Genomic DNA, 26899 nt, shown 5'->3' with positions numbered 1-26899 from the left:
AACATCTCTTAATCAGCATCAATATGGACAATATTTCTATAGTACGAGGTGTTGGTTAAGTACTATCTGGAAAAGTTAGTCACTTTTTGAAGTAAAAAAATGTTTTATATCATAAACAAAATCAAATTTCCACTTTAATTTGAATAAAAAAAATTACAAAGGTTATGTATGACCTTTCAGGTAATACCAATTTTTTTTTTCCCTTGAAAATTTATGCAAAATTCAGGCAATGCTATATGACTGCTGCACTTAACGTCAAGGAAAATTATGTGAACACCACAAATCATAGAAGACAAAAAGTCAAATATGACTGTAGCAGTAACTCTCAAAGCAAAAAAGCAGCCTGACTTAAACGACTGAATATCAACAGCAGAATTCATTTCCTCAAGACCATCACATTCCATAAATGATAATAATACATGATTTTGAATAATCTAGTGGTAAAATACCTAGTCTTTCCTGGTGGCAAATACACATAACTGTGTCATTTTTTTCAATATCAAATTATATCCTTACTTTGGACTCTTTATCAGCAATTGTTACAAAGTTCAATAAATCAAAATGCTCTAAAAGCAAAACCAACAAAGTGTTGGTTTTATCATCCAGTCATACTGTAAATTGCATTCTTGAAATAACCAACTAATCCTAAAATAAGCTAGCCAAAGTTAATAATGCAGCTAGAAACAATTCTTCCTTTCACCCAATAAAAGGAGAAACAGCCTACCATTTATTTCTTTATAAGTTTAATTTCATAAATGAATACCAGATTTCAATTCAAACAGCAACTTGTAAATTTATAGCACACAGAAAAATATACCCAAACAGATCCAAAAGACTTAAAATAATTATAAGAATAAGTGGCAGACTTGGTTAATTTTTTTTTTTAATACAGCAGCATTAATAAATAAATGCTTTTATTTTATTAGTGGTAATTGCAGAACAGATCGGAACTGAATCTTCCAGAGATACTTTATTTTCTGTCATATGCATGTGTGCTTGTATATATGCATTTACATAAACTGTTAAGAATTAATCACAAAGACACACTAGATGTTGCAGTGTTAAGTAAGCCCAGGTCTATTGAAAGGTTTGAAGTTAAAAATGACACTAATGGGGTGTGCTAATTGGAAAAAATTCAAACTACACTATGTAGTTAATAAAACAAATTATTACCACTGTTAGTTTTTATTAAAAAAAAATAAATAAATCATATATTTCTATCTTCAGAATAAATGGAAGCTACTACTCAGATGGCAGCCAACCTGTACAGTGATATCCCAACTACACCTCAGAAATACTTAACACAGAATGTCAAAAATTCAATTCAAACCAGGTAACACAGCATATTTAGTCATATGATTATAAGTTTGTTAGAAAGGAGGGATGAAAATAAGATGCCATACTTTTTTTAAAACTTTCTATAAATGCCACTTTGCAAAATTTTGTCTGCTTCATTCCTCCACATATGCTGTGCTTCCCAACACCATTGTTCACTGAGCTTTGCATCACAAGCCCATTCAAAATCTGTTTACTCATTCCCTATTTTCATCTCTTTCTTCCAATCTCAACACCTTAAACAGATACTTTGTTTACTCAGTTTAAATCGAATTCTTTGTGGTCTGTGTCATGTTTCTAAAATCGAGTTGTGATACCAATGGTAATAGTACGAATATAAAAGGCTTTAGCCAGGAACATCCTTCAGTCACTACAGGGATGGAAAATAGTGATTTTTTTTTTTTTTTACAAAAACTGCCAGCAGCAGTAAATTATTGCTTAATTTGTCCTCTGGAAGGGCAGGGCACACTTCGTAGATCAAAAGAAAAAAAAAACTAGAATTTAAGTATCTGTCAGAATTTTTTATCTGCATCATTACTTTTAATTCGAGAAACAGCCATATAAACTTCCTTCCAACTTTATGTAAAACAAATGTGTGGTTGGTTGATATGATGTTTAATGGCACAAGGGCTACTAAGGCCATACTGTGCCTTCACAACAAATGTGTGCTGAATACCTGACACTGTGTTGGCTTTCCAGGGAGCATTACTTTCTGCTTAGATTTACATGCATTGCACATATCAAGAAGCAACGTATTCAGGAAAGATCCCCACCTTAAAATCCTATTAAAGATTTGTTCCCAATTCAATAATTAACACCATCACTGAATTATAATTTCATGTTGCTAAATTAAAAATAAATTGGTTAATAAATCCCACTCCACTAATAATATTTTTTGTTCTCCACTAGACTATCAAAACAAAGAATAAAATTATAAAGTGCACCATTTAACTATTTCTTGCCATAAGTGGGATATTTGATGCCCACTCCTGGATTTTTTTTTTCTGCTACATTCATTTGAAAATTAGTGTTCTGCTTCCTTTCTGTCAACATACAATAGTGCCTAGTAAATACACTTTTAGCTTTAAAATTTCACCCAAACAATGAGAAATAAAATATAACATGGAACTATTCCAGCTCATGCAGCTACGTACGATTGCAAACAAAGATTGTTTTAAACTAAACTGGCGAGTAAACTTTCCCACTGACAAAAAAACCAGTTTAGCAAAAATAGCAGTCTCAAACTTGTAAAAGTCAGCTGATTAACAAATTTTAACATTTCGGCACAAATATGATAAGCTTCAGATGACAAATATAGTAAACCAATTAATAAGAAATGCGCCAATAATCTATAAACTACAACAAGTTAAATCATTGAACGATTCTTTGAATAGGCATTAAATAAATGCCAGAGTTCACATTTATTGAGAGTGCAGTGCCACCAGGAAGAAAAACTGACATTGTGGTGTAATTAATATTTTAAGTATAGTTGATAGATAAATATTATTAGTCATGACCCTAAATTTGAATGCAGTACCTGAAAAAAATAAATTACATGATTTTGAATCTGGAGCCAATTAATACAACAAAATTTTACTAAAAATAAACAAGCCAAAAAAAGAAAATAATAATAATAATAAATTCTATAACAGCAACAGATCTTCAGCATTACATAAGATGCCAAGATTAAAACTAGTTTGGTATTAACTGAAAGGATATTTGAAATCATTTCTTAAACTTATGAAAAAAATATTAAGTTTTCACTGATTTGCAAATGACACAAAACATTTTCATACAAGCCAAGTGTAATCTCTGGTAAGTTAAAAAGTTCTGTTGGATACTTTGTGTATGTGCATGTACATTTATATTTTGCACACTAATGAATACCAAAGGTTGATATCTGAAGTCAACAAATATAGAAGGATTGGAGAAGGGCAACTAATAAGTGAACTACGCAGTTTAAAATGCTATCCCTATTCGAGATTTCCCCCTGCCTAAGAAAGTGATAAAGGATATACCGCAATGAGGAATCGAAGAGTGCAAAGTTCAGTAACCTGAACAATGAATGCAACCAAATAAGCATTACTATTAACCCCAGCCAAATAACCCATCCAAGAAATTTAAGCTAAGGCATTAAAAAATGTATATCCATTTCTTGAACCCCTGAAGATCCTGGTCCAAGGTCCAGAAGAAATCCTTATTCCTTATGAACAGATCCAAAACCGGCAACCTTCGATAGTAAATAAAGAAAAATAGTTACTTAAAATCTTTTTAGGGAGAGGAGGAATGTTTTGAATTAAAAGATTACGCTAATGAAATTGTCATGCATAAGCAAGTCTACAAATACATACATTTTACACTTATACCTACAAAGCTCCAGATGGGAATCCATCTCCTAATCCCTCTATCCTGATTTCCAATATTCAGTAGTTATCCTCCTGACAATGATCCCTGTGTATATCATGCATCCGTTAATCCTGAAATTATCCTCCTGTGTGTGATCCGTGTGCAGTGTTTCGGCTCCTAAAACAGCGCCGTGTTCAGTGATCCTGTGTCCAGAAGATGCATCTAAAAACAATGCCCTAACACAAAGGAAGCACTCCTGAAATGGGTGTCCAGTGAGGATCCTCAAATCCACCCTTCCTGAGTAGGTCCAGACAGAAACAGGAAATGAATACTCCTTAAGCCTAGTGTACAGGAATGATTGCTAGCGAGTTCCCTAATCCTTTCCTTGGAGATCAAAATAATAGTTCCCTTCTCCATGTATCCATTCCTAAACTCACTCCAGTCAGATCCATCCATCCACCAACACACAATCCATGACCTTTGCATTCCAGGTTTCCATATATGTGTCTACAGATAAGTATAAGTGAAATATATATTAGGTTACAGCCAAATGTAAAACTGCTTTAAAAGCTAATTAAATATATAATATACAGTGGTACTTCTTACACTGAGCACTATAATTACACATAATAAAACAGGCTAACAGGCTAACTTAATAGCAAAAATGGCAAAGAAATTTTAAAACCTGTTAAACTTGGGATGATGATGCATCCACAAGCTGCAGGTCAAGTTCTTTGATCAAAGTTCAGTGGGAAAGAGATCTTGATCTTGAATGAGAACGAGACCGAGAACGGTGCGCTGGTGAATAAGTTGGAGATCCTCTTGTTCGACGAGGTGAATAACTGCGACTTCTCGACCTTGATCGGCTTCCATAATCTTCTTTAACTCGAATGTACGATATTTCACCCTATAAAATTTCAAATATATCTCAGTGCTGTTAAGTCCATTTTCTACTTAAAATCTGGATTATGGATAGGACACAATATTCCTACATAATACTGAAATTTCAATGAAATAAAACCAAAAATATTACTGCAAAATTCCCTTTTAGGGGAGAAAAAAAAAAGCACCACAAGATGTATTTTTAAATATTTATATAGGGAGGAGGGGCGAGAACTAAACTGCTCTATATGCAATTTGTTTTCAGGTTGGGTTGCTCATTCCCTTTAAAAATCTGTCAAATCCTTTACATTTATTCAAATTACCTGCTTCCACAACAGAAGGTGAAGCTTGTTTCTGCTTTCTTACTGAAAGCAAATTTTTTCCCATCTATCCTGCAACTATTTTTCTTCCAATTTAAACTTATGTCACCCTATTGTAGATGTCAACCATTAGTGAAAGCCAATAAGAACTAACTTCAGCCTACTTCAAACAATCAACATGATCTACAACCAAGTTTTCAAAAACATTATAAAATGACTATCAATACTACTGAATGATTTTCAAAACATACTCCACAATGTATAAGTTTAAAAAACACATTCCAAAATCTCTACTGATTTCTCAATCACAATCTATAACAAGTAAAGAAGAAAACTAGCAGTCACAGGAGCAATATCATGCAAGTCTGCAGCTTATCTACTCAACCAATAGAAACATGTTTAAAAGTTTCCCATGCCAGGTTCTTTCACTCAGTGTTTTAAATTATTGGCAAACAGATGAATCAGTGGCATTAACTTATCGTCCTTTGTTTCTATTGATAGTGCCATTTTGAAATTCCTAAATTACACTGTTTTAAATAAAATTTGTTATTATATATACTGAGGATACATGCAGATGAATTATCCTATGAAGAGAACAACTTTCTCCTTCAAAGTCACAATTATACGAATCACTATGAAAACTGAATAGAAGCAGGTGCATATACTTAGACATCAAAAAAAGATGCAAAAGTTCCAAATGCCTATTCCCTAACGCCTTATATCATTATTGTTTTATAACTTCATTATAGAATTCCATTACAAATGTGTCAGAAACCCAAGTTTTGGAAATACTGCCATATTGAAAAAGTTCTTTAAACAAGATGGAATAACACTACTTAGTGTTTTCTTATAAAAAGGCAATAGGGGATCTATGAAGAAACGTAGCTCCGATTAGAGTAAACTTTAAATTGACAATTGTGAATAGATTTGGATGCATGGAGATCACTTAATGAACACACTTAAATAATTAGTTTCTATGTCTTATGCATTTTTTGTTGCCAAAGTCAGCAATACCAGTGCAATGCATTAAAAAAAAAGTTTGAAAACTGTTGCACCATTTCTTGATGATCTTGCATCCCTAATAACATCTAAATTAAAACAAAAACATTTGTGCCCCCGTATCCGCTGATCTGGTATCCACTGATTCAGTTACCCGCGGTTAACCACAAAAAAAAAAAAAAAAAAAAAACCTTAACATGTACTATTCGTGTGTTCAATACGATGCTTCCGTTTATTTTTTATAATGTTGTGTATTTGGTCACCAACTTTATAATGGTTCTTTCAGAGATTTAACAGATGCACCGTTTTCAAACTTTTGAATAACTTCCCAAGTTTTTGTTTAATTTGAAAGTACAACTCTTGCATTTGCCCGTCATTTTCAATTTCTAAACAAAAAAAAAAAAAAAAAAACCTAACATCCCTGACATAAATAACGAAACAAAATTTCGTCCTTTTGCAGTGTGATGGAACACAAACAATCGATGCGATGCACTAAATCAAACTAACATTTGGTCTCTTCTTTTTTTTTTTTTTGAGCAGTAGGTGTGAAGACAGTGGGGGGGAGGGGGTTGTAAGATAATAGGTACACTAATCTCCAAATGACGACTTATAATGCCGGTTCTTGTTGCTTATTTATGACTTGCAAAATATCTGTTTATACCTATTCTAGTTATTACTTGAATTTTATGATTTCTGGTTGATTTTTTTTAAACTTGAGTCTTGAAGTGTCCCAGTTCATTGAGTCTGCTGTACTTTATTATTACCGTATTTAACATTGGTAATGTTTTTTTTTTTTTTTTTTGTTGTTGACACATTGGCTTCTGTGGCCATAATGCACCTCCCAAGGTTTTTTGCACTACTCTGATACAAACTCGAGGCGGGATTTGAGGCCGCGACCTTTGGGTTGCCAGGCAGGCACTTTACCCACCCAGCTAGCCCGGTCGGCAAACTTTATTATACATATGAGGTCAGCAGGTGTTCGCTTATATCCATGGTTTCAGCCATCCACAGTACACGGTAGGTCTTGGAACATATCCCCTGCGGATATGGCGGTCTTACTGTATAAACATTCTTCGGTCATTTAAATTTATGTCCAATAGTTTCAAACAGCAAAAATGAATAATAATTAAAAAATTCCTTATAACTATTTGTTTAATCTATTAATTACAGAATATCCACTAATAAGTACTGTATTTAAATCCAAGAGGAAATTGTAAATCAATATCAAAAAAGTTAATAATAGTTTTTAAATATAACTGGTTAATTGGTAACAAATGGGCCTGGAGTACTGGGGTCCATAGTTCAAATACACATATATATATATGGTTATACCCAGTTTATTAACAAAACAAATTATAATAAAATATAATAAGATAAAACCAGTAGCTTTCGGGACGCGTGTCCCTTTGTCAACTGACAAGTTAATACAAAACTTGTCAGTTGACAAAGGGACACGCGTCCCGAAAGCTACTGGTTTTATCTTATTATAATTTGTTTTGTTAATAAACTGGGTATAACCATATATATATGTGTATTTGAACTGGTTAATTAGTAATTAACTACTTGCAATGTAGAATGCAAGTGTAGAAAAGTTGCACTCTATAGTTAACAGCAAATAACTCATGTGATAATAAATCTCCAGCAAAGTTGCTGGAGAGGCCTTCATCCTGCAGTGGATTGAAAATGGCCAATGAACTCACATGAAGGAGTTATTTACTGCTATATCCATAATGCTATGCCTTTTTGCACTGGAACATAGGTAGGAATGTTCTTTGATTCTATTGTTAATTGGCAAAAAGATTAATTTAAAAGAAAAAGTACTTACCTGTTATTAGGATATATGATGTTTCCAGCTGCATACAGTAAAAAACAAAATTAGCTATATTTTATTATTGTGCATGCATTTGTTTCCCATCACCAAACGTTCACACTCTGACATCGTAAACTGTAAAAGTGCATACAGCATAAAGTGATGCCTCCATAGAAGGCCACCGAATGGTGGCAGAGAGCGACACAAGTTATAAATATAGAGAATAATTATCGAAGGAAGTTGTAACAGCTGTGTTTGATTTTTATAGCACTTTAACAGTCTTTCATACAGAAGGGTGTGAAGTTAATTTGTATGCTTAAATAAATCATTAAGCATTACAGAGCAGCTCGTGCAGACAGGTTTCTTTTTTTTTTCGAAACACAGGAATTTGTCATTTTCATTAAGCTAAAAAATAAGGGAGAGAAATTTCTTTTTAGTGTTAGGACATTAAACGGTTGGCCGTTCATTGTTTTTTTTTTTTTTGGATAAGAATTGCTTATGACGTACTCACCAAGTACAGGTGAATTTCAGGTGACCATGACTTAACAATAACTTAAGATATTTTGCAAATTTATCAGAGTAAAATATGGGGACACAATGAAAAGAATCTAATGGTTAAAAACATAATTTCCAATCATAGGCTCAAGCACATGTCTATAAGTTGTCATGCCAAAACTTGCCATTTCCACTTGTTTGAACATAAGAACTTTACTTTCAATAGCTCTTCCATTAGACATATCAAGGTAAACTGCTGTTTTGCCTTCATTGCTCATTTTACACAGAAAAATTCTCTTAACCCTTTACATAATTTACTCGATTATAGTCAGGCACCATATTAATCACTACAGTCTGTACTCACTATACACAATCTTTAAACTAAATATTGTGTATACTGCGATCATGTATAATTGAGCTTACAGTATTACAGATGGGGTGCTGTCATCTGTAATGATGTAAACTATCAATTACAAATAAAGTGTTGTCAGAAAGAGAAGTTTGTTTATAAACCATAAACATATATGGTTCCAAAACATTACCGTGGAGCAACATATAAACAACTAATGATCGTGGAGCAAACAAGCCAGTTTTATTCCTACTTTTTGCAGTTTTATTGAATAATAAAGAAAATATTCTTTATTATTCGTTTTCGTGGAAGTATAAAAACTCCGAATCTCATGCCAAAGATTCAAAATATTCCTTCAATTAAATAGAGGTAAGCAATCAGAAACTCTAGCAATGACAAAGATGAATTCAATCCTTCAGGATTGTATTTCAATACAGTAAAATCTCATTAATACAAACTAGGTTTATACAAAATACTCATCTACATGAAGCACATATTCCCCTGTGAAAGGATACTTTTCTACGTAAATATATTAATTTATTACAAAATTCAGTTAATATGTATTACAAAATTAGTTTTCACCCTGTGAGAAATATATATTGTTATTTTGTAAGTTTAATACAAATCTTGGCACTGTTGTCCAATTGTTACCCCTATTACTGCCGCTAGCTAGCCATCCTGTTCCCTGCTTCCTGAAGGATGGCACCGACTTGGTAGAATTTACTTTTGTGTAAACAAAACCAGTTCATGGTAGCTACAATGTAAGTGCACTCTGAAAAACGTCATTTTGAAGGATGAGCTGTTAAATTAACAAAAGAATAAAAACAGTTTTTCTAAGATGTTTTTATTATTCATTCACATACACTCCCTCACTCTCCATGGGATTAAGGTCAATTGCAATTGTTACAAGTTCAAAGATTCTTTTTCTACAGTATCTTTTTTGTGTCATTTTATCTGAGCTGGTGTGTTTTTTGGAACTTGTCTTTAAATTAAGCTGAAAACTGTACAAGAGTAACGAAGTAAAATGGAACGAAATAGAATGGAACAAAGTAAAATGGACATTGCAAAGGAATACAACATCCCTTTACCTACAATATCAAAAAAATCGAAAAAAAAAAAAAAAAAAAAAGAAAAGGGAAAAAAACACTTGAAGTGTGCAACACTAGAGCAGTGATAAAAAAAACAGGAAACAAATTAGTGGTGCAAAACAAGGTGTTTGGAACAAAACTGAGTGGTAACAACAAATGCATGCATCTAATTTGCCAATATCAGGTTTGATTTTACAGGAAAATGCAAATTATCTAGGCTCAGCAACATGGAATTAGTGACTTCAAATGCAGCAATGACTGACTCGAAAAATTTAAAGACAGGAATAACTTGGTGTCACCAAATGTTTGCAAGAAGTCTGGATTATTAGTCAACAAAATGTTGTTCTGTAAGGTCCATTCTTGAAAAATATATTTTTCAATTTTGACAATATCTTGATGAGAGAGGTTTATTTTATAATTTGCTTGAGGAGTCCTGTCATAGTGGTAAATTAAGTAAACAAAGACTTTCTGTTCTGTTATACTGCAATTCAGATGGCAGTACAAAACTACACCCACTTGTGATTGCTAAGTTTTCCAAGCCAAGAGGCTTTAAAGAAGTTAACCAACTTCCCTGTGATTATGAGGCCACTAGAAGTGCTTGGCTTGCAGTCAAAATTTTCAGTCTTATCAAACGGACAGAAGAATAGATTCAGAAAAAAGGAACATTGATTCTAGATCATTGTACAGCACATTCTGCCAAGACACTTAAGTTGACAAATATACAATTGTTGTTTTTACCTCTCAATACCAACAAACAGTAGTTGGTATTGAGAGGTAAAAACAAAAAAGTTTTTGTTACCAGAGACAGCAAAAATGAAGCATTCACACTACCATCTAAAAAAGATGCCTAAAATGCACTGAGCATAATAGAGAATGTGTTGGCCTGCAGTAACATTGATAAAGAAATAACTATTGAATTTGATAATGTTCTTGCTACAGTTAAAAATGCATATAGGACAAAAACTGTGCAAACATTGGATTCTTTTTTAAATGAGATTAATTTATTAAAAAGTTAATGGTTTATATGGTTCCTTTTATATTAAGGTTGTAATTCCTTTTAATGCAATACTAAAATATTGTAATATTTTATTTTTATTAATTTTAATTTATTTTTTATTATTCTTAGATATTTAGTATGTACAAAAAAAAAAAAAACCGTAAAATTTTGACACTTTTAGCGGACCTCATTACTACAAACCTTGTTATTACAAAACATCAAAGTTGAGGTCCCTTGAACTTTGTATTAATGAGATTTGATTGTATATAGCTTTTGCAAAAGCAATTCAGGATTTAGGGTAACAGTATTTGCTAAAAGAAATTGGTGAAGTTCCTTTGGTGATGCTACACTGCATAATGGGAAACTTTCACAGAAGGTTAAAAGAATGCCTGCAAAGAGATGGAGGTCAACTCGAGGATACCATCTTCAAAAAATAAAAGGCATGCATAATAGATGGCATAATTGTAATTTGGCAAAAATATACCTTTTTGAACTTAATAAACTATGTTCCACATATATCATATCATATGTGAAATTTACTTTTATAGCATTTTTCTTACATTTTCAGAAAATGTCAATTTTTTTGCAAAAAATAAAAAATATTAAAAAATAAATTACCATGGGGATAGCTTTGAAAATCACTCAGTACTTAAGGGGTTAAAGAAAAAATGATTATTCAGAGTTTACAAGAAATTAGGTTCTCAAATAGCACTAGGTGATGTCCTACATTTTCAGAGCTCGGATTCCAAAATTTTCATTTGCACAACTTTACACATCGCGGGTATATGTTTTTAGAGCCCGCATAAAACCACTTCAATCTTTTGCGACAAAAACTGTGACAGCCTTCATTCTACTCAATAACAAAAAAAAAATTTTTAATCTCAGTATTACTAATATTAATATATATGTCTGTATTCGTCTCTGAGGATATGGAACAGTCAGGGAAGTCATGCCATATTGTCTTCAGATAATTAGTGATACCTTTTCAGTTTATTTGTAAGCATAGGCACCTCCATGTGGTATAGGTTCTGTGTATCACTAACAATCTTCACTACTATAATAACCAATCCACATATAGTTGAAAGTACCTGCTTTACTCACTTGTTCTTACCTTCTGCACAATGTCATTCATATCACATCAGATCTACTTGCACTTTTTTCCACAACCAAAAACAATTTTTAGTTCATAAAATAACTGCTGTATAAGTTTTGCAGATTTTAGTTTCCTTCTGTAAAATTTGATTCCTTAACATTAGACTCAGTCTATACATGATGACTAATAATTTTAAATTGCCATCATGTAACTTGTGTACCTTAGTAAAGTGTGTGAGGAAGAATCTACTGCAATTTCAACTTTTACTTTAATATTAATAATAAAAAAATGCTTATCAAATATTAGCAACCAGCTATGACCCACAGAATCAAATTACTCGGCATTGTGCCTTTTTACAGTGCATTTATACAACTCTTCAGAATAAAAATGCAATGGTTAAGCATGACCAATAAGTGCAGTTTTTCAGGCATTTCCCCCCCGCTTCATAATCCAGAAAAGAGATTACTTTGCATTCATAACAATGTTATTTGAAAAAGCCTTTCACATTCTCATATTTACTACAACTCAGAAGCAAGATTTCCAATATTTCTATAAAAACTAACATTGAACTGTATCCATGTGCTGTTCACAACAATATTTGGTGATATCAAACAATTCATGCAGTTGATATGCTCATTATCTCAATGGGATTCTATTTTTACCAGTATCAATTCTCACCTTGATATGGAACCCCTGGCTACAAAACATACATTGCTAGAATAAAGATTTCTTAAAATTCTGTTCTGGCACCAATAAGAGTAGGTTGGCAATCCAAGACTTCTCCAACTTGGAATTAAAAGCTTTTAACAGCTAACAGCTGCTAAAATGAAATAAGGGAATTTTTTTTTTAATATACTACTGGAGTTGAAGAGAATTGTTTCACATGAAGGTAACATGAAAAATTTTTTTGAATTCAATTGTAAACCACTCCTGACATTTGTACAAGGCCAAATAAAAGAGAATATAAATGGAGTTTAATTAATAAAATAAGATTTATTAAAGGTTGACAAATAGATAACCATACATTACAGCTTTCATCAGCAGATTAGAGGGGATTTTAAACTGGGATCAGAGTAAGGAACAAAACTTTTAATAGTAGTAATAATAAAGGAAATGATGCAAGAAAGGAAGCTTATATAACATCTACCAAAAAATAAAAAACCCCAAGCAGTTCACTCATCCGTACCCTCCAAAAATTTGTCTGCTTCTCTCTCTCTCAGAGAGAGAAGCAGACAAATCCACTTCCACAACAGATGGAAGCCTGTACCAACAATCAGCCACCCACTGGCTGAAGATAAACTTTCACATATCCTGCAAATATCTTTCAAATTCAATTTATGCCTCCTCATGTATGTAGTCTCAGCAAGTTGAAGAATGCCATTAACATTCAGCTTACTCAATCCATTCAAGGCTTTAAACACCAGAATTAGATCTCCCCACAGGTGCCTGGTCTGGAGACTGCAATTTGCAAAACTGTAAAGGGTGCTCTCACTTTTCTAGGTAATAGCACCCTTTTGTTCCCTTTACCAATCTGGTTGCCCCTGTTCCAGCAGATCTACATCCTAAAGTGAGGCCTCCAGAGTACTATATATATATATATATTTATAGGACAAGATGCAGCCTAACCACGGCCTTATACAAAGGGATAATCACCACCTTATCCCTGCCAGCAAAAGTTTCTGTATATCATTCATAAAACCCTATGAGCTGTCCTGGCAGCATGTCTGCATTGCAAAATTCCCCCCAAGTCTTTTTTCATTCTCCACTATCCTGAGTATAGTAACACAGTTAATAAGTTACTCTGGGGTTACTGTTACCCATGTGCAGTACCTAGCATTTGTAGATGTTACACTTCAACTGCCATTTCTCAGCTCACTGACCCAAACTTTCCTAGATCTTGCTGCTTTAGCTCATCCTGATTACTGTCATTAATCACCTTGCCAACCTTTGTATTACTGCAAACTTAGACATTAATCCTGATATACCTTCAGCAATATCATTTTATATTGCTGAAGGTATATTAGGATATACCTTATATCCTGATATACCTTCAGCTAAACATGAAGGTATATTTGATAAACATTGAAAGCAACAATGGACCCAGCACTGAACCCTGGGGAACTCCACCAATAGCATTAGCCTACAAAGAGCAGTGCCCACTGATAACCACTCTTGTCTTCTTCCACTTAACATTCCCTTTATCCATAGCAGTAACCTGCTCTTAATGCCACACCGTTCCAGTTTGTACAGCAGTCTTTTATGTACTACAGTATCAAAAGCCTTCCCGAAATCCAAGTTTACAATGTAAAAATTTGTTTTTGCATCCAGTTCTTTGGTCACTGCATCATAGTAACCTATCAGATTGGTTAAACAAGATCACTCCTTGACAAATCCATGCTGTGATTGCAATATAATTGCATACCTATCCCAATGGTCCTGCATTACTTCTTTAACCAGTGATTCCATTATAGTAATTATACTATAATTACTAAAGTAATTACTGTATATGTGAGAAGTAATTATACAGTAATTCGTATTTTTAAATTCAGTAAACAGTAATTTTCTGAATTTTGTATACAGAAAATTGGGCATTTCAGTGCAAGTATGGGGTATTCTATTTGTAGGAGAAATGGAAGAGCTGAGGGTTGAGTAAGCTGTTTAACAAGACATATCTCAACAATGCATATGTTCACAAATAAGCCACTACCATTACATCAGTTTGCTCTCATAAGGTGTTTTGTTCCCAGTTTAAAAACCCCCTCAGATCCACTCTCAAAGGCCATGATATATTCTACATAATGTACAGTTATTTTATTCTCCCTCCACTCAAACTATGTCTATTAGTCATTCACAAGCTTATTTTATTAATTAAGCTCCAGTTATATTCTCTTCCACTCAAGCCTTTTTTGGACAAATTTCAGGAGCAGCATCCACCACACACTTCTGAATTATTTGTCATTTTCTTTCAAAACCAAATTTCTCTAATTATGTTTTTTTTTTCCAAATAAATACTTAGTACCTAAAACAAACTTACCTCATGGGAACGAAATCTGGAATCATCAAGCTTTTTTACAGCATATTTCATATCTTCATATCTAAGAAATTCTACCACACCAGTGCCATCTTTATGGACATCAGCATAACAAACATCGCCAGCTTCTCTCATATGGTCTTTCAGGTCTTGCCAACTTCCAGTTGGAGGCAAACCTATAAATTAAAGTTATTCACATCAAAATTTAAGCATTGCTAAAAGACAAGACTTAGATTTGTCAAGGAGGAAGCCCTGGTCTCAAAAAAACTGATGAAAAGAAAACAGCAGCTGATTTTTTTTTTGTTTTTTTTTTTACTTTAGAGTAAACCTCACTAATTCAGGCTGCTTTTTATATATTTATTTTATGTAGAATCTGGATTATTTTTCCCCTGAACTACAACAGATATAACAATAACACAAGAAAAGAAAAACATATTCCAATATTAAAAAAATGACAATTTCTGTTTACAAATGAAACAAACCAGAGCAGAACAGTTAAACATATTGCCTGATTTATTTTTTTTTTTTGGTAAGAAGTTATTGCTTTGTAAAATTTTGCTTAAGGCGTACCAATTTTCCTTCTTTTCTTATTAACACAAGAATGGTGCAAACCAACATTACAAAAACAGTAATGTTGGTTTAATGTTCTCGATCCCCCTCCCAATTCTGCATAAACATTAGCAATATTTCATCTTTTCTGGATAGTGTGAAATGCTTATTGTAACGTTTCACTTTTTAATAAAACATTAAATATTTCAATAATGCTGTGTTTAAGTGTGCCAAATTTGAAACATTTATTTCTTGCTTCCTGCAAACTAGACTGAATATTCAAGTGCAGTGAGAATACATCTAGGCCTGTTGCCATTCAACATGTATTCTTTTTCCAAATGTCTTGCACTGGCCTTTACTAATTTATTGATAAGGATGGTGCATTTTTGACCATCAGCAATGCAAATTTGGAATTGAAAAAATACAAAATTCCTTTCTTTGAAAATAAATCTTTAACTAAAATACTTTTTAATACTTTACATTTTTTATTAATATTTATTGCTTTCTAAATTAAGACAGGTTTATCACACATGGGCAAAGCCCAGAAATGAAATGAAGTGAAATAATGACTAACTGAATTATTAAAACTATTCTCAGGGAATTATATGGCCATATTTGGTAACAAAATTAAGAAAAAAAATTTGAATTTTTTAAAAATTCATTTTAATAAATGCAGTTTTACATTTCCTTTTACTTTTGTGCCACAATCTACCATCTCAAAAATTACATTGCACAAATCGAGGGTTGACTGTATATTTAAAATTCGTCGTGATCGACCAAGATTAAATCCGCGATCAACTCGTTGCCCACCCCTGCTATAGATCAGTGGTTTTCAACTTTTTTTTTTTTTTTTTTTTTTTTATGAAAACCCCAACCACGAAAGGTATCAAAACCTATAGTACTTAGTACCGTGCATGGGTTGAAGGAGAAGTATGGAGGGAGAGGGATGCTGGAAACTTTGCTCTAGAGACTAAACATGGGTTTCACCACTTCAAGCCTCCAATAGGCAAAGTGGTGGTATTTCACTAGGGTGCAGCAACAACATTCCAGGGGTACCACGTAATTTGGGTTTAAGTTACTTAAACTTATTATTTTTTTAATTTATGTTTTTTCCTTATAAAAAGGTGTACAGTATCATTTTAATTTTGTGATCTATAATTGATGTTTACTTATTACCTCTATATAAAGAATAAAATTATTATATACTGTATATATATATAATTTGTATTATGAAATTAATTTTTATAATTATATTACTGTAATAAATATCATATTTTTTAATATTACACACACACACGGATATATACAGAGAGAATCGGATCTAACAGGCAGAAAATTGAGTAGGGGTGCCACAAAATAAAATTACTTAGGGGTGCTGTTATTAAGAAAAGGTTGAAAAACACTGCTATAGATACTTCCATGGGCAGTGGTCTCCTGAATTGGCTTCTATAATTCCTGCTCTATCCCAAAGCAGTCCAAACACATGCCGCAACAAGTCAACATCCTTTTACTGTCCAAATTCAAACTTGCAGAAACAACTTTTTTTCTTCCTCATTTATTCATTCAACTTGTTTTCTGGAACCTTCATACATATTTCCTGAAAATTAAAATATACAGAAGTCCAAGTCTAATGTCAACAAGTATCTTCTTTCACCTTCTTAAGCTTCAACCCACGCATGGTACCAAGTACTACAGGTTCTAATACATTTGGGATTTTCATTTAAAAAAAAAATGATAATGATAATAATAATAAAAAAAATTGTTTAGGAAAAGACTTACCAGAAACAAGGACTCTATACTGAGAGCGGCGTGCAGGGGGACCTCTTCCTCGTCCACGAGGGCCTCCACCGCCACCACCACCTCCTCCTCCCATTCCACGTCCTGGACCATTTCCACGGGGAAATTCAACTCTTAACCTGTACCCATCATAATCATATCCATCACGTGCTTGAACAGCATCTTCAGCATCCCTGTAGAGAGAGAGAGAGAGAGAGAGAGAGAGAGAGAGAGAGAGAGAGAGAGAGAGAGAGAGAGAGAGAGAGAGAGAGCATACAATTACTGATTTTTTTTTTATTATACCTACTTATATGGTGTTATCACAATTATATGAAATTGAATATATACGCTAGCTGACCATGTCAAGAAATGCTGCTGACTTTGAACAGCAAATTCTGTTATGGCAAACATGCAAATACTGTATTTTGGCCAATAATAATGATCAGCACTGAGCCAGGAATTCATTACAACATGCATGCCAAATGATGATATAGTTGTATATCATGGGGAAAATGTGCTACTGCTAAAGAATGAAATATTCTCAAATGAACAAGTAGAAATGTGCTGAAGAAAAGAAAGTAGAGATGTGATACTAAGACCAAGAAATGACAGGTAGGCATAAAATACTGATTGACAAGAGACACATTGAAATGACCAGTTACTCCACCTCATCAAGGGATCCCTAAGGAATAGGTTTGGAGCCGTGACACGGGTAAACCTGTGTTTACACAACATAATTAGTGGCCACTTTATTAGGTGCACCCACCTAATAGCAAGTGGGTCACAAAAGCCCTCAGAACATTCTGGATTTGACATAGCATAGGTTCAATGATTTAGAAAGTATGCCACTGGGACAGAGGTCCACACTGACTTAATTGCTTTGCCCAGTTGTCACAAATTGGATGCTTGCATATCTCTATTCCAAAGATCTCTTTCCATCTCATTCCACAGGTACTTAAAAAATGGACTGAGACTAGATAACTAGGGAGACAATCACAGTAGACTGAATTCGCTCTCATGGTACTAGAACAAGTTTTATACGATTCTAGACTTGTGATATGCCTCATTATCCTTTTGGAAGTACCCAATCCTTCATTGCTGCAGTATATCATCTGGTCAGAAAATTTCAGATTACCTACCGCATCCAATCGCTGCGTCACTGGTATATTTGTGTCCTAATACTATTGAAATCAGGGGAGTTGAAACCACAGCACAAGCAACTCTATTTTTCATATTTTTTTACATCAGCACTGTTCAATGTGGGGTGGGGGGAAACCCAGTATGAAAATCATAAAACCAATTTCAAAATAATCCGAAATGAAGCCGAAGACAGTTTAAATTCCATGCCTATTGTGTGATGGGAAACTACTACTTCTTATATTCACCACCTTTTAGCATTCATTTAGCAGAGAATTGGTAACTCCGTACAATATCAATTCTCCCAAGGACAAAAACTCATTCATTAAGCTCTATTTATTTATTTTATAAAGTAAAATTATTCTATTTTGTATATGATCAGTGCTTAGCATAAAATTCCTTTTCATACTTACAAAAAACAGTTAATGCCAGGCACAAACTGAGTGGGGGGGAAGAGAATTGACGAATGCAGTAGGTTTTTTATCGTGGAAGCATATGCAAGAAAAAGTTAGCCACCCGTTACCTAAATTAATATTTAATTACTGTGCATGTGATTAGATGCACTCGTGTTTTTGAAAGCAAATTGTGGGAAAAAATATTTTATTGGATATTTGAAACAAATTCACAAGTGCTTCTTAATTGAAATGTGTCAATGTAAAATGAAGCTTTTACTCATTATATAACAATAATAACGTGTTTTGGTTACTGTCACACTTGTCAATTACTGATGTCGTGGATCAACTTTCATTTTCTTTAAAGAGTGAATATCTCGATGAACAAATTCACTGAAGATTCAACATCTTTTTTTTTAAACATATAGCCCATGTTTCATCACTTCCACTAATTTTTCATCCATTCCCACACCTAGGTGGCAACTTCATTCATCTTGTTAAGTGTTCAATTGTGATTTGGTACTTCCACCCATCGGGTGATCAGTCTGCTCCCCACAAAGGGTTTGTTACAACTCTTACAATGGCTACAACTGGACAAGGCCTCTTGAAATTACAGCCAACTCTGCGTTTGACTCAGCCATCCTTGTGTTGCATCTCTTACATTTGATCTAAAATGGTTACACAATAAAAGAGCTAGTTTCTTCAGAAGGCCACCTGGACATTTTGATCTAATATCTCTAGTCATGGATGAAACATCACTGCTTGCACCTTCAGATCATAAGGTAGAGGAATTTTTGGATATTTTCCAAGAAAAGAAGTGCACATCTTATTTGCAGAAATTCAGTAATTTAATTATAGGTTTTTCTTGTGGGAAATGTGGGAAAAAGTGATTTTTCCCACATTAATGTAGCCACAGTTAAATCTACTTAAATTTTTTAGCCAGAGATTTCTATCAACACTGGTACATAAATGTAAAGGTTCATACCACAAGGGTGGATCAATACATAATGCACATTTACTCACACATGTGTGCATAGGGGGAAGATTTATGATGTACACTTGTTGCACTATCAATTACCCGGATCATTTTTCTGCTGTTTTTAAATCCAAAGATATGGATGGTCAAAACAGCAGCCAGCAGCCATTTTCAGCAATGGTGTGACAGAGTTCCTGTTCAAATCAGATCAGTCTGCCACTATATGGACCAGCCAACTGATCAAAGTAATGTTTTTTTTTTTTTGCAAAAAACCTGTTTATACACTGGTGTGCAAAATTTAAGGACCAGTCAGGTTTTCACCTGTAGCTTCTCATAGGAGTGGCCCGGATATATGAAAAGCATACCAAAGGAACCTTGTAAAGTACAGAATTGATGAAGGAAACACCGACACAACGGTACAAAGGAACTTTATTCAAAAATGGCTATCATGATACAGATGCATCACTGCCAAAGATGGAACAAAGGGAAGAGGTGGTCCTCAGTAGGAGATATGGCCACCCCTAATGTCGATGCAGGCTTTGCACTGCCTGTCCATACTTAGAACAGTGTTGTTAAGTTCTTACAGTAACATCGTTAGGATGTCTCCCCAGAGCCCTCATCAGTAAAGATTTTGTGGTTGTAACCTTTATAAATAGTGTTGGTCCTTAAGTTTTGCACACCAGTGTAATATTCTGTTCTGCTTTTTGATAGTCAAAAGTCCCATATGTGTTCGATGAGATTTAGATTGGGGAAACAGACAGGCCAATCCATACGAACAATGTCCTCACTTTCCAAAAGCATATCAACAGCTGCAGTGTGATGGGGTGTAGCATTATCATCCATAAACACGAACTCTGGGCTAATGGCACCTCGGAACAGACGTACATGGGGAAGGATTACCTCAGTACAGTACAGTAGCGTGCACTGATTACAGTACCGCCTTCCAGTATCTGGAGTTGTGTACGTCCATCCAAGATAACAACTCCCCAGACACCTTGACCACCATATCGATCCCCTTCATTGATGTTTGTGGGGTGATACTGTGTGTAGCCGAGTGGTCAGGAGCGGGAGTGCAGTAGCACATGCTCTTTGAGTACCGGGGTTCAAGCCCCTGACTGTTGAATACGGTCGATCTGCCAACCCGCACTGGACCAGCGTGGAAGATTATGGTCCATTTCCCTCAGCATGAATTATTGAGGAGGCTTCCATCCTGCAGTGGGTTGATAATGGCTGCACTTTTACCTTTTTTTTTTTTTTTTTTTTTTAACTGTGTGCCAACCTCTTGCCAGATTAGCTGATGTCCAGAATTGCTGCTGAGACTGAATCTACCCTCATCAGTAAAGATTTTGTGGTTGTAACCTTTATAAATAGTGTTGGTCCTTAAGTTTTGCACTCCAGTGTAATATTCTGTTCTGCTTCTTGATAGTCAAAAGTTTATCTGGTATGTAAACACTAATTCCTCACTCCACAAATGCTTAACCAGGTTGAGATTCAATGACTTTTTAAGTCCAGTGAAAGTCATTGTCACCCTGATCCTCCTGGAACCATCCTGAAGAATCCATACCTTGAGTGTTCACAAGAGACAGAAGCAACATTCAAATCCACAAGTTTTGTGGCACAGGAGATGATCTGTGCCACAAAAACAATCCCCACACCATCACCTAGTTTGCAACACAACTGCCTGCATTATTAACAGCAGCAACATTGGATTTACTGAATTTTGCTGCCTGTTACCCAAGGAACAAACCAGGATTCACTGGGTCAGTCGCTCTTTAAATGCCAAGTGCCACTGTACCATAACTGCTTGTTTCTGCCTGACAAGAGAAAAACCAGTGAGGCCATCTGCTAAAGTGTATAATTCTTTTCATTCCTCACAAAAAAGTTATCTTACTGCCAAGACATGGACCATGTTGGACAATTCTAGTACGTTAAGCACACTGCTATGCATGCTTAACCCAAAATACCAACAGTGGCATGCTACTTGCACCTGCATGTGTATGGCACTATCATGGCATGTTATCACAGACTGTACTTGGACCTATAATCTTGCTGAATTACACACACAAACCCTTGTCATTGACTACCTGTTAAAAATAGCCTGGCACAAACAAATTTCTTGTTTACACTCCAGCACGAACTACAGGTTAAATTTTATAATAAATACAACTGTTAGTTGTAATCAACAGTCATGTGGGCTTGACCATTTGTTCTGCTCAAAGAACAGGTGCTATTATTCTCTCAATCCTGACCACTTAGCTACATCAGGCTTGATATAATAACTGATAGAGCAGCGAATTCCTTAGCTTATAGGATGAACCTAATATTAAAGTTGCTGCAACGAACTGGATTTCCCAAGATACCTGTTACAGGCACCCAGGGTGTGGAAAGAAAGTCCTAGATTTAGAAAAAATTATCAGGCTTTAAAAGTGAAGAAAGCATGAGGAGATGATGGTATCTTTCCAGTTATACTGAAAGAAATGGCCAAGGCCACTAAACCCTTATCTATAATAAAGCAAGCATTAAAAATTTGGAAAAATTCTATAATCGTGTCTTACACAGAATGGCTTAAGAGCAACCTAGGCAACTATGGGCCTAACACTGTTTTTATGGCAAGTTATAAAGAATTACCATCAAATTACAATTTTTTTTTTTTTTTTTGAGTACTAGAAGTTGGTAGAGTACTAGCTACAGTGTCAACCAAGATGCATTTGAACCAAATGCATTGGCATCTGCTAATATTTCACAATGCTGTTGGTTTAAAAACTTTTACAAGATTTTATGGTTCACTTTTATTGTAATTCTGATATAAACAAACATAAGCAGTTGATGAAGTACCACTTATTTTTATAAATTTATCAATTAAAGGGATCAGTAACCATGTGTGATTAATGGTTCACTTTCACTGTAATCCTATGGTTTGCTTTCACTGTAATCCTGACAAACAAATATAGGCAGTTGAAGTACAACTTATTTTTAGAAATTTATCAATTAAATGGGTCATTAACCATGTGTATTTTGTTTATTTCAGGATTAAACTATGGATAAACAGACTACATTTCAATGCAATTTAGTCTTTTTTTTTTTTTAAATTATATTCATAAAAATCATAATAAACATACTAGTTGTACCATAATATTCTCACCACATAAAATGGGTTAAGTGGCTAGATACCATATACAGTAGAACGCAGATAAGAAATTTTTCCCTGTACTAGGGTTTGGTTAAGTCTCAATTTCACTTCTATATATTGTAATGTATTGTTTTCCCCGCATAAGAAGTTTCCTGGGTAAAACGTTCGTGATGAAGATTAATATTATTAATATATACATTGTATTATTATAATGATGTTTTCCCACTTAATACATTTTTTTAATATAGAAATTATTTTTATATAAAAAAATAAATAAAAAGCAGTATAAACATTTGGTAATCGAACAAGTTATTGCCAAGCATAATTTTATTTCGTAGTAAACCACCAAAGTAGGTGAAATGGCATAGTTTTCAACATTTCATATTACAAATGCCTTTACAACAAGTTGCCCTGATATTGCACCACCTCTAACAAGCAAAACTTCACCACTGAGAAGACTAATGTTACCTTTCTCGCCAGATACCACCACCCGGGGGTGGTATCTGCCAAGAATCCATTGGCGAAGTGTTGCCTATTCAAGAATCAAATGTCAAAGTGTCGCTTATTCTAAGTAGCTCAATATCAGGACAACTTGTTGTGAAGGCATTCACAATATGCGCTATCACAAAAACGATGTCATTTCACCTACTTCAGTGATTTACTACAAACTAACTTGTTCGATTAGTCATTTTTCCGTAGTCTGATGCTTTCAACCTTAAAACCTTTTTAGTAAAAAAATTTGGATATAACGGAAGTTACACTGCAATTGTTTTCAATGATATCCATAATTGGATAGCTTCGACCACATGAAGCATTTGCCATTAAGTTCTGAATTACTTAGTGGATTGTTCTGTCTTACTGTAATTGTGACCCTTTAAGATATGTTGAAATTCCAAAGGAGTTCATCCTTCCAACTTGGTAATGAGTTTAGTGAACAGAATGTTACAATTAGAAATCCTCAGTTTAAAAATGTTTCCCATAGAGTAAAATATTTATAAATTCTGAAATAGTACTTAAAAAAAAAACCATCTTTAACTTATGTATGCGTATCTTTTCATTTTCGTAGTTAATATTTCATACCGTTAAGTCATTTTTCCTTCTAAGACGTTTTCCCATGTAAGTACTAAACCTCCAGTCCCTTGGAAAACTTTTTATCAGGGTTCTACTGTACTTGATTTTTTTTTTTTTTTTTTTCATACTGGACTTTGCACTCTCCCCAACAATCTTTTCACAGTATTAATGTGGGCTCCTATAACTGAGTCTAATGTTTTTACTATAACTTACCTAATGCCTCATGCAAAATTCTGATTTTGCACTGTCCATTTATCAGACATTAAAGTTGATTTTGCAATGATTTTACAAATACTTGTAATCAGTTAAGTTTAATATCCCTGTTTCCCATGATGGTAATAATGGCAAATGATGCAAGAAAACAAGCTTATATATAGGATCAGCCAAAAAAAAAAAAACCTACATAGTTCACCCAACCATCTCCAAAAGTTTTTCTAGTTCTTCCCTGAATTTATTCAACCCATCCACTTCCACAATAACAGACGGAAGACTTCCAACAATTAACCACCTGCTGACTGAAGGCAAAACTTCCACAAATCTCTTTCCTGCAACCATCCTTCAACTTGACTTCATGCCACCTGTGTGTAGGCTCAGCAAGTGGAAGAATGCCATTAACATTCTGCTTACACAATCCATTCAAGACTTTAAACACCTCAATCAGATATCCTTGCAGGCACCTTGAGATACTGCAATTTGCAGAAATGATGCTTCTATGTATGAGCACCCTTTACCAGTCTGGCTTCCCTTTTCTGCACCAATTCAAGCAGGTCTATATTTTTCTTAAAGTGAAGCCTCCAGACCTGAATACAGTACTAAAGATACAGCCTAACCACAGCCTTATACAAAGGGATAATTGCCTCCTTATCCCTGCTAGCTAACAAAGTTCCTGTATATCATTGACAAAACCCATGAGCTCTCCTGGCAGCATGTCTGCACTGTTCAGAGAATTTAATGTCTGACTGCACAATTACCCCAGGTCTTTTTCATTCTCCACTACCCTGAGTGTAGTTACTCAAGGTAGTGGAGAATGAATTCAACGCCTAGCAGTTTAAGTAACTTCCCTGGTGATAGATTTCTTTCTCTAACAGCTTTTCGATTCCCACGGCGAGTTACAAAGTCTAAATGCTCAAAAAAGTAGTTTAAATAAGTTAGAATTTGTCTAAAATTAAATAATATAGACTAATTTAAACTCATAGTTTCCTTCTTTTTTCCCCTCTCACAACAGATACTATATAAGCGTTGCCTTCTTGCATCGTTCTGCCATTTTAATACTTCAACAGAACGCAAAATTCTATTTAATACTAGAAATAGACGAATGAGTACCATATTATAGAAAAAAAATTAACATAATTCAGAATTTTGCCCCATTTTCTTTTAATTCAATTGATTTATTACGTTTACCATGATATTAAAGTTAAAATTAAACTTATTTCTACGTAAATATCTGTAATTTTGGCTTAGAGTGCATATATTTATAATCGTATACTCGTACGACTAAACTACTTTCACTAATTTATAGCAAAACTCGTTTTCCAAATGTGCTGGCTGTTGGCCGAGTTAACAAAGAACTAACCTGGGATCCTCGAATTCGACAAATGCAAATGGCGGCCCTCTTCTGTTCTTCAGATCGATAAAACTTATTTTTCCGAATTTATAGAATAAATCTTCAATATCCTTGGTGCGAATATCAGGAGGAAGATTTCCAACATATATGCGGCAATCATTATTCCTGTACGACATGATTACAATAAAAATACAACTATTATCCAAAAGCAAAAATTAACAACCTTCGATACGCGCCAACTTCTAGTCAACAGAAGTATGTTACAGCGCACAGCATTATGGGTTGATAGAACCTTACCAGAACTTTCTTCTTTAAGCCAATGATAGCGGGCATTGGGTAAAATTTGAACCAATCAATATTCGACTACTGATGACTTCTCCCACTGTCTAACAAAGCTCACATATGAGCCGTGCCAGATACGCAGCCATTCCTGAATACAAACAAGCTGAAATTTGATATTCTTCAATTGCAATAATATTTTACAAATGAACAGTTTCGCTCAGTATAATATTTTATTTTTTTTATTCACACTTCGAAGGATTTATTCACTTGGAAGGAATACGAAACTAACAGAGATTAAAAATGTTATCTGGTGGATCCAAGTAAACATTAGAACAATAACGTTCCGCGATAACTGCGCATTCGTTTAAAAAATAAATAAATAAATTATTTATGTGAACATTTGGGAATATATGGGAATTTACAGAAAATTCCCATATATGCTTTTCCCACCAGAAATGCAAACTTACAAATCAATAAATTACCACAGAAATCTCATATAAAAAATAACTGAACAGGCGTCCCACACTTTTATCTTCGTTTCTGCACTATGAATTGCAATACAAAACTTGATCCTGGACCTCTTGAACATACATTTGCAAAACTCCATCTAATCTGATATAAAACTGACAGTACCACTTTAATGTTTGTTTTTGTTTAGTCATTCCAAATTTTATAAAAATAGAAGTAGAAATTCAACAATTTTTATTTTTCACATGTACCAGGAGTCATCCATAGATAAATAGCGAAGGTACAGTCAGAGATCCGGGAGTGCAAAGTTTTTGTTTTGCTAAGATAAATAAATAAACCAACTTGCATATCAATTTCTTTATTTTGACTTATACATGTAACAGAAAAATTCTAAGTTCAAGTGCTATGCACTACTTTTCAAATGCTTATGCAATCACTGGCCAAAAAAATTAGAAATCTTTTGCAATTGGCATCAACAGATAATAAAAAGTACAGTACTGTATACAAATGTCAGATGGTATGATCACAAGTTCCTTGGTGTCAGATAAATACTGTACTCTTTCCTAGGCAAATTAATCTTCCGATCTTGCGGAACACGGGTGATATTTATGATTTTCAGAAAGGTGTTATTGTAGGAGCAGGTGCCACAATTGAGAAAACAAAGGAAATCATTAGTGTGTCGAAAGCAACTACCTTGAAAGTATACAATGAGTAGAGAATGTAGCTTAAAAAGGAAGAAATGCAGAAAAAAGTTGGTACACGAAGAACGAGGCAGCAAGAATATAAAGCGAATTATGCGTCAAAATATA

At 34.1% G+C, this 26899-nt stretch overlaps 1 protein-coding gene across 3 annotated transcripts; it reads right to left on the bottom strand.

Moving 5' to 3' along the window:
• Positions 1–863: 863 nt before the first annotated feature.
• On the bottom strand, positions 864–25585 carry LOC150082368 (serine/arginine-rich splicing factor 1-like). Of its 3 annotated transcripts, none has more exons than XR_016547269.1 (5): positions 25350–25585; positions 17074–17264; positions 14749–14921; positions 3706–4588; positions 864–3565 (listed from the first exon to the last, which is right to left on the bottom strand). XR_016547269.1 is itself a non-coding variant. In XM_090379242.1 (4 exons), the coding sequence occupies exons 1-4, from the start codon at positions 25514–25516 to the stop codon at positions 4427–4429; spliced, it is 693 nt and encodes a 230-aa protein (XP_090235368.1). In that variant the 5' UTR covers positions 25517–25585; the 3' UTR covers positions 864–4426. The 3 variants fall into 3 exon arrangements, 1 of the variants encoding a protein (XP_090235368.1); XR_016547268.1 differs by having other exon boundaries at positions 864–4188; positions 4367–4588; XM_090379242.1 differs by having other exon boundaries at positions 864–4588.
• Between the last annotated feature and the right edge of the window lie 1314 nt (positions 25586–26899).

Source organism: Mastigoproctus giganteus, chromosome 8 (genome assembly GCF_048544385.1).
Source record: "Mastigoproctus giganteus isolate SK-2022 chromosome 8, ASM4854438v1, whole genome shotgun sequence".
Lineage (NCBI taxonomy): Eukaryota > Metazoa > Arthropoda > Arachnida > Uropygi > Thelyphonidae > Mastigoproctus > Mastigoproctus giganteus.
The sequence above is the reverse complement of the archived record's forward strand: the minus strand, read 5'-3'. Positions and strand labels throughout refer to the sequence as shown.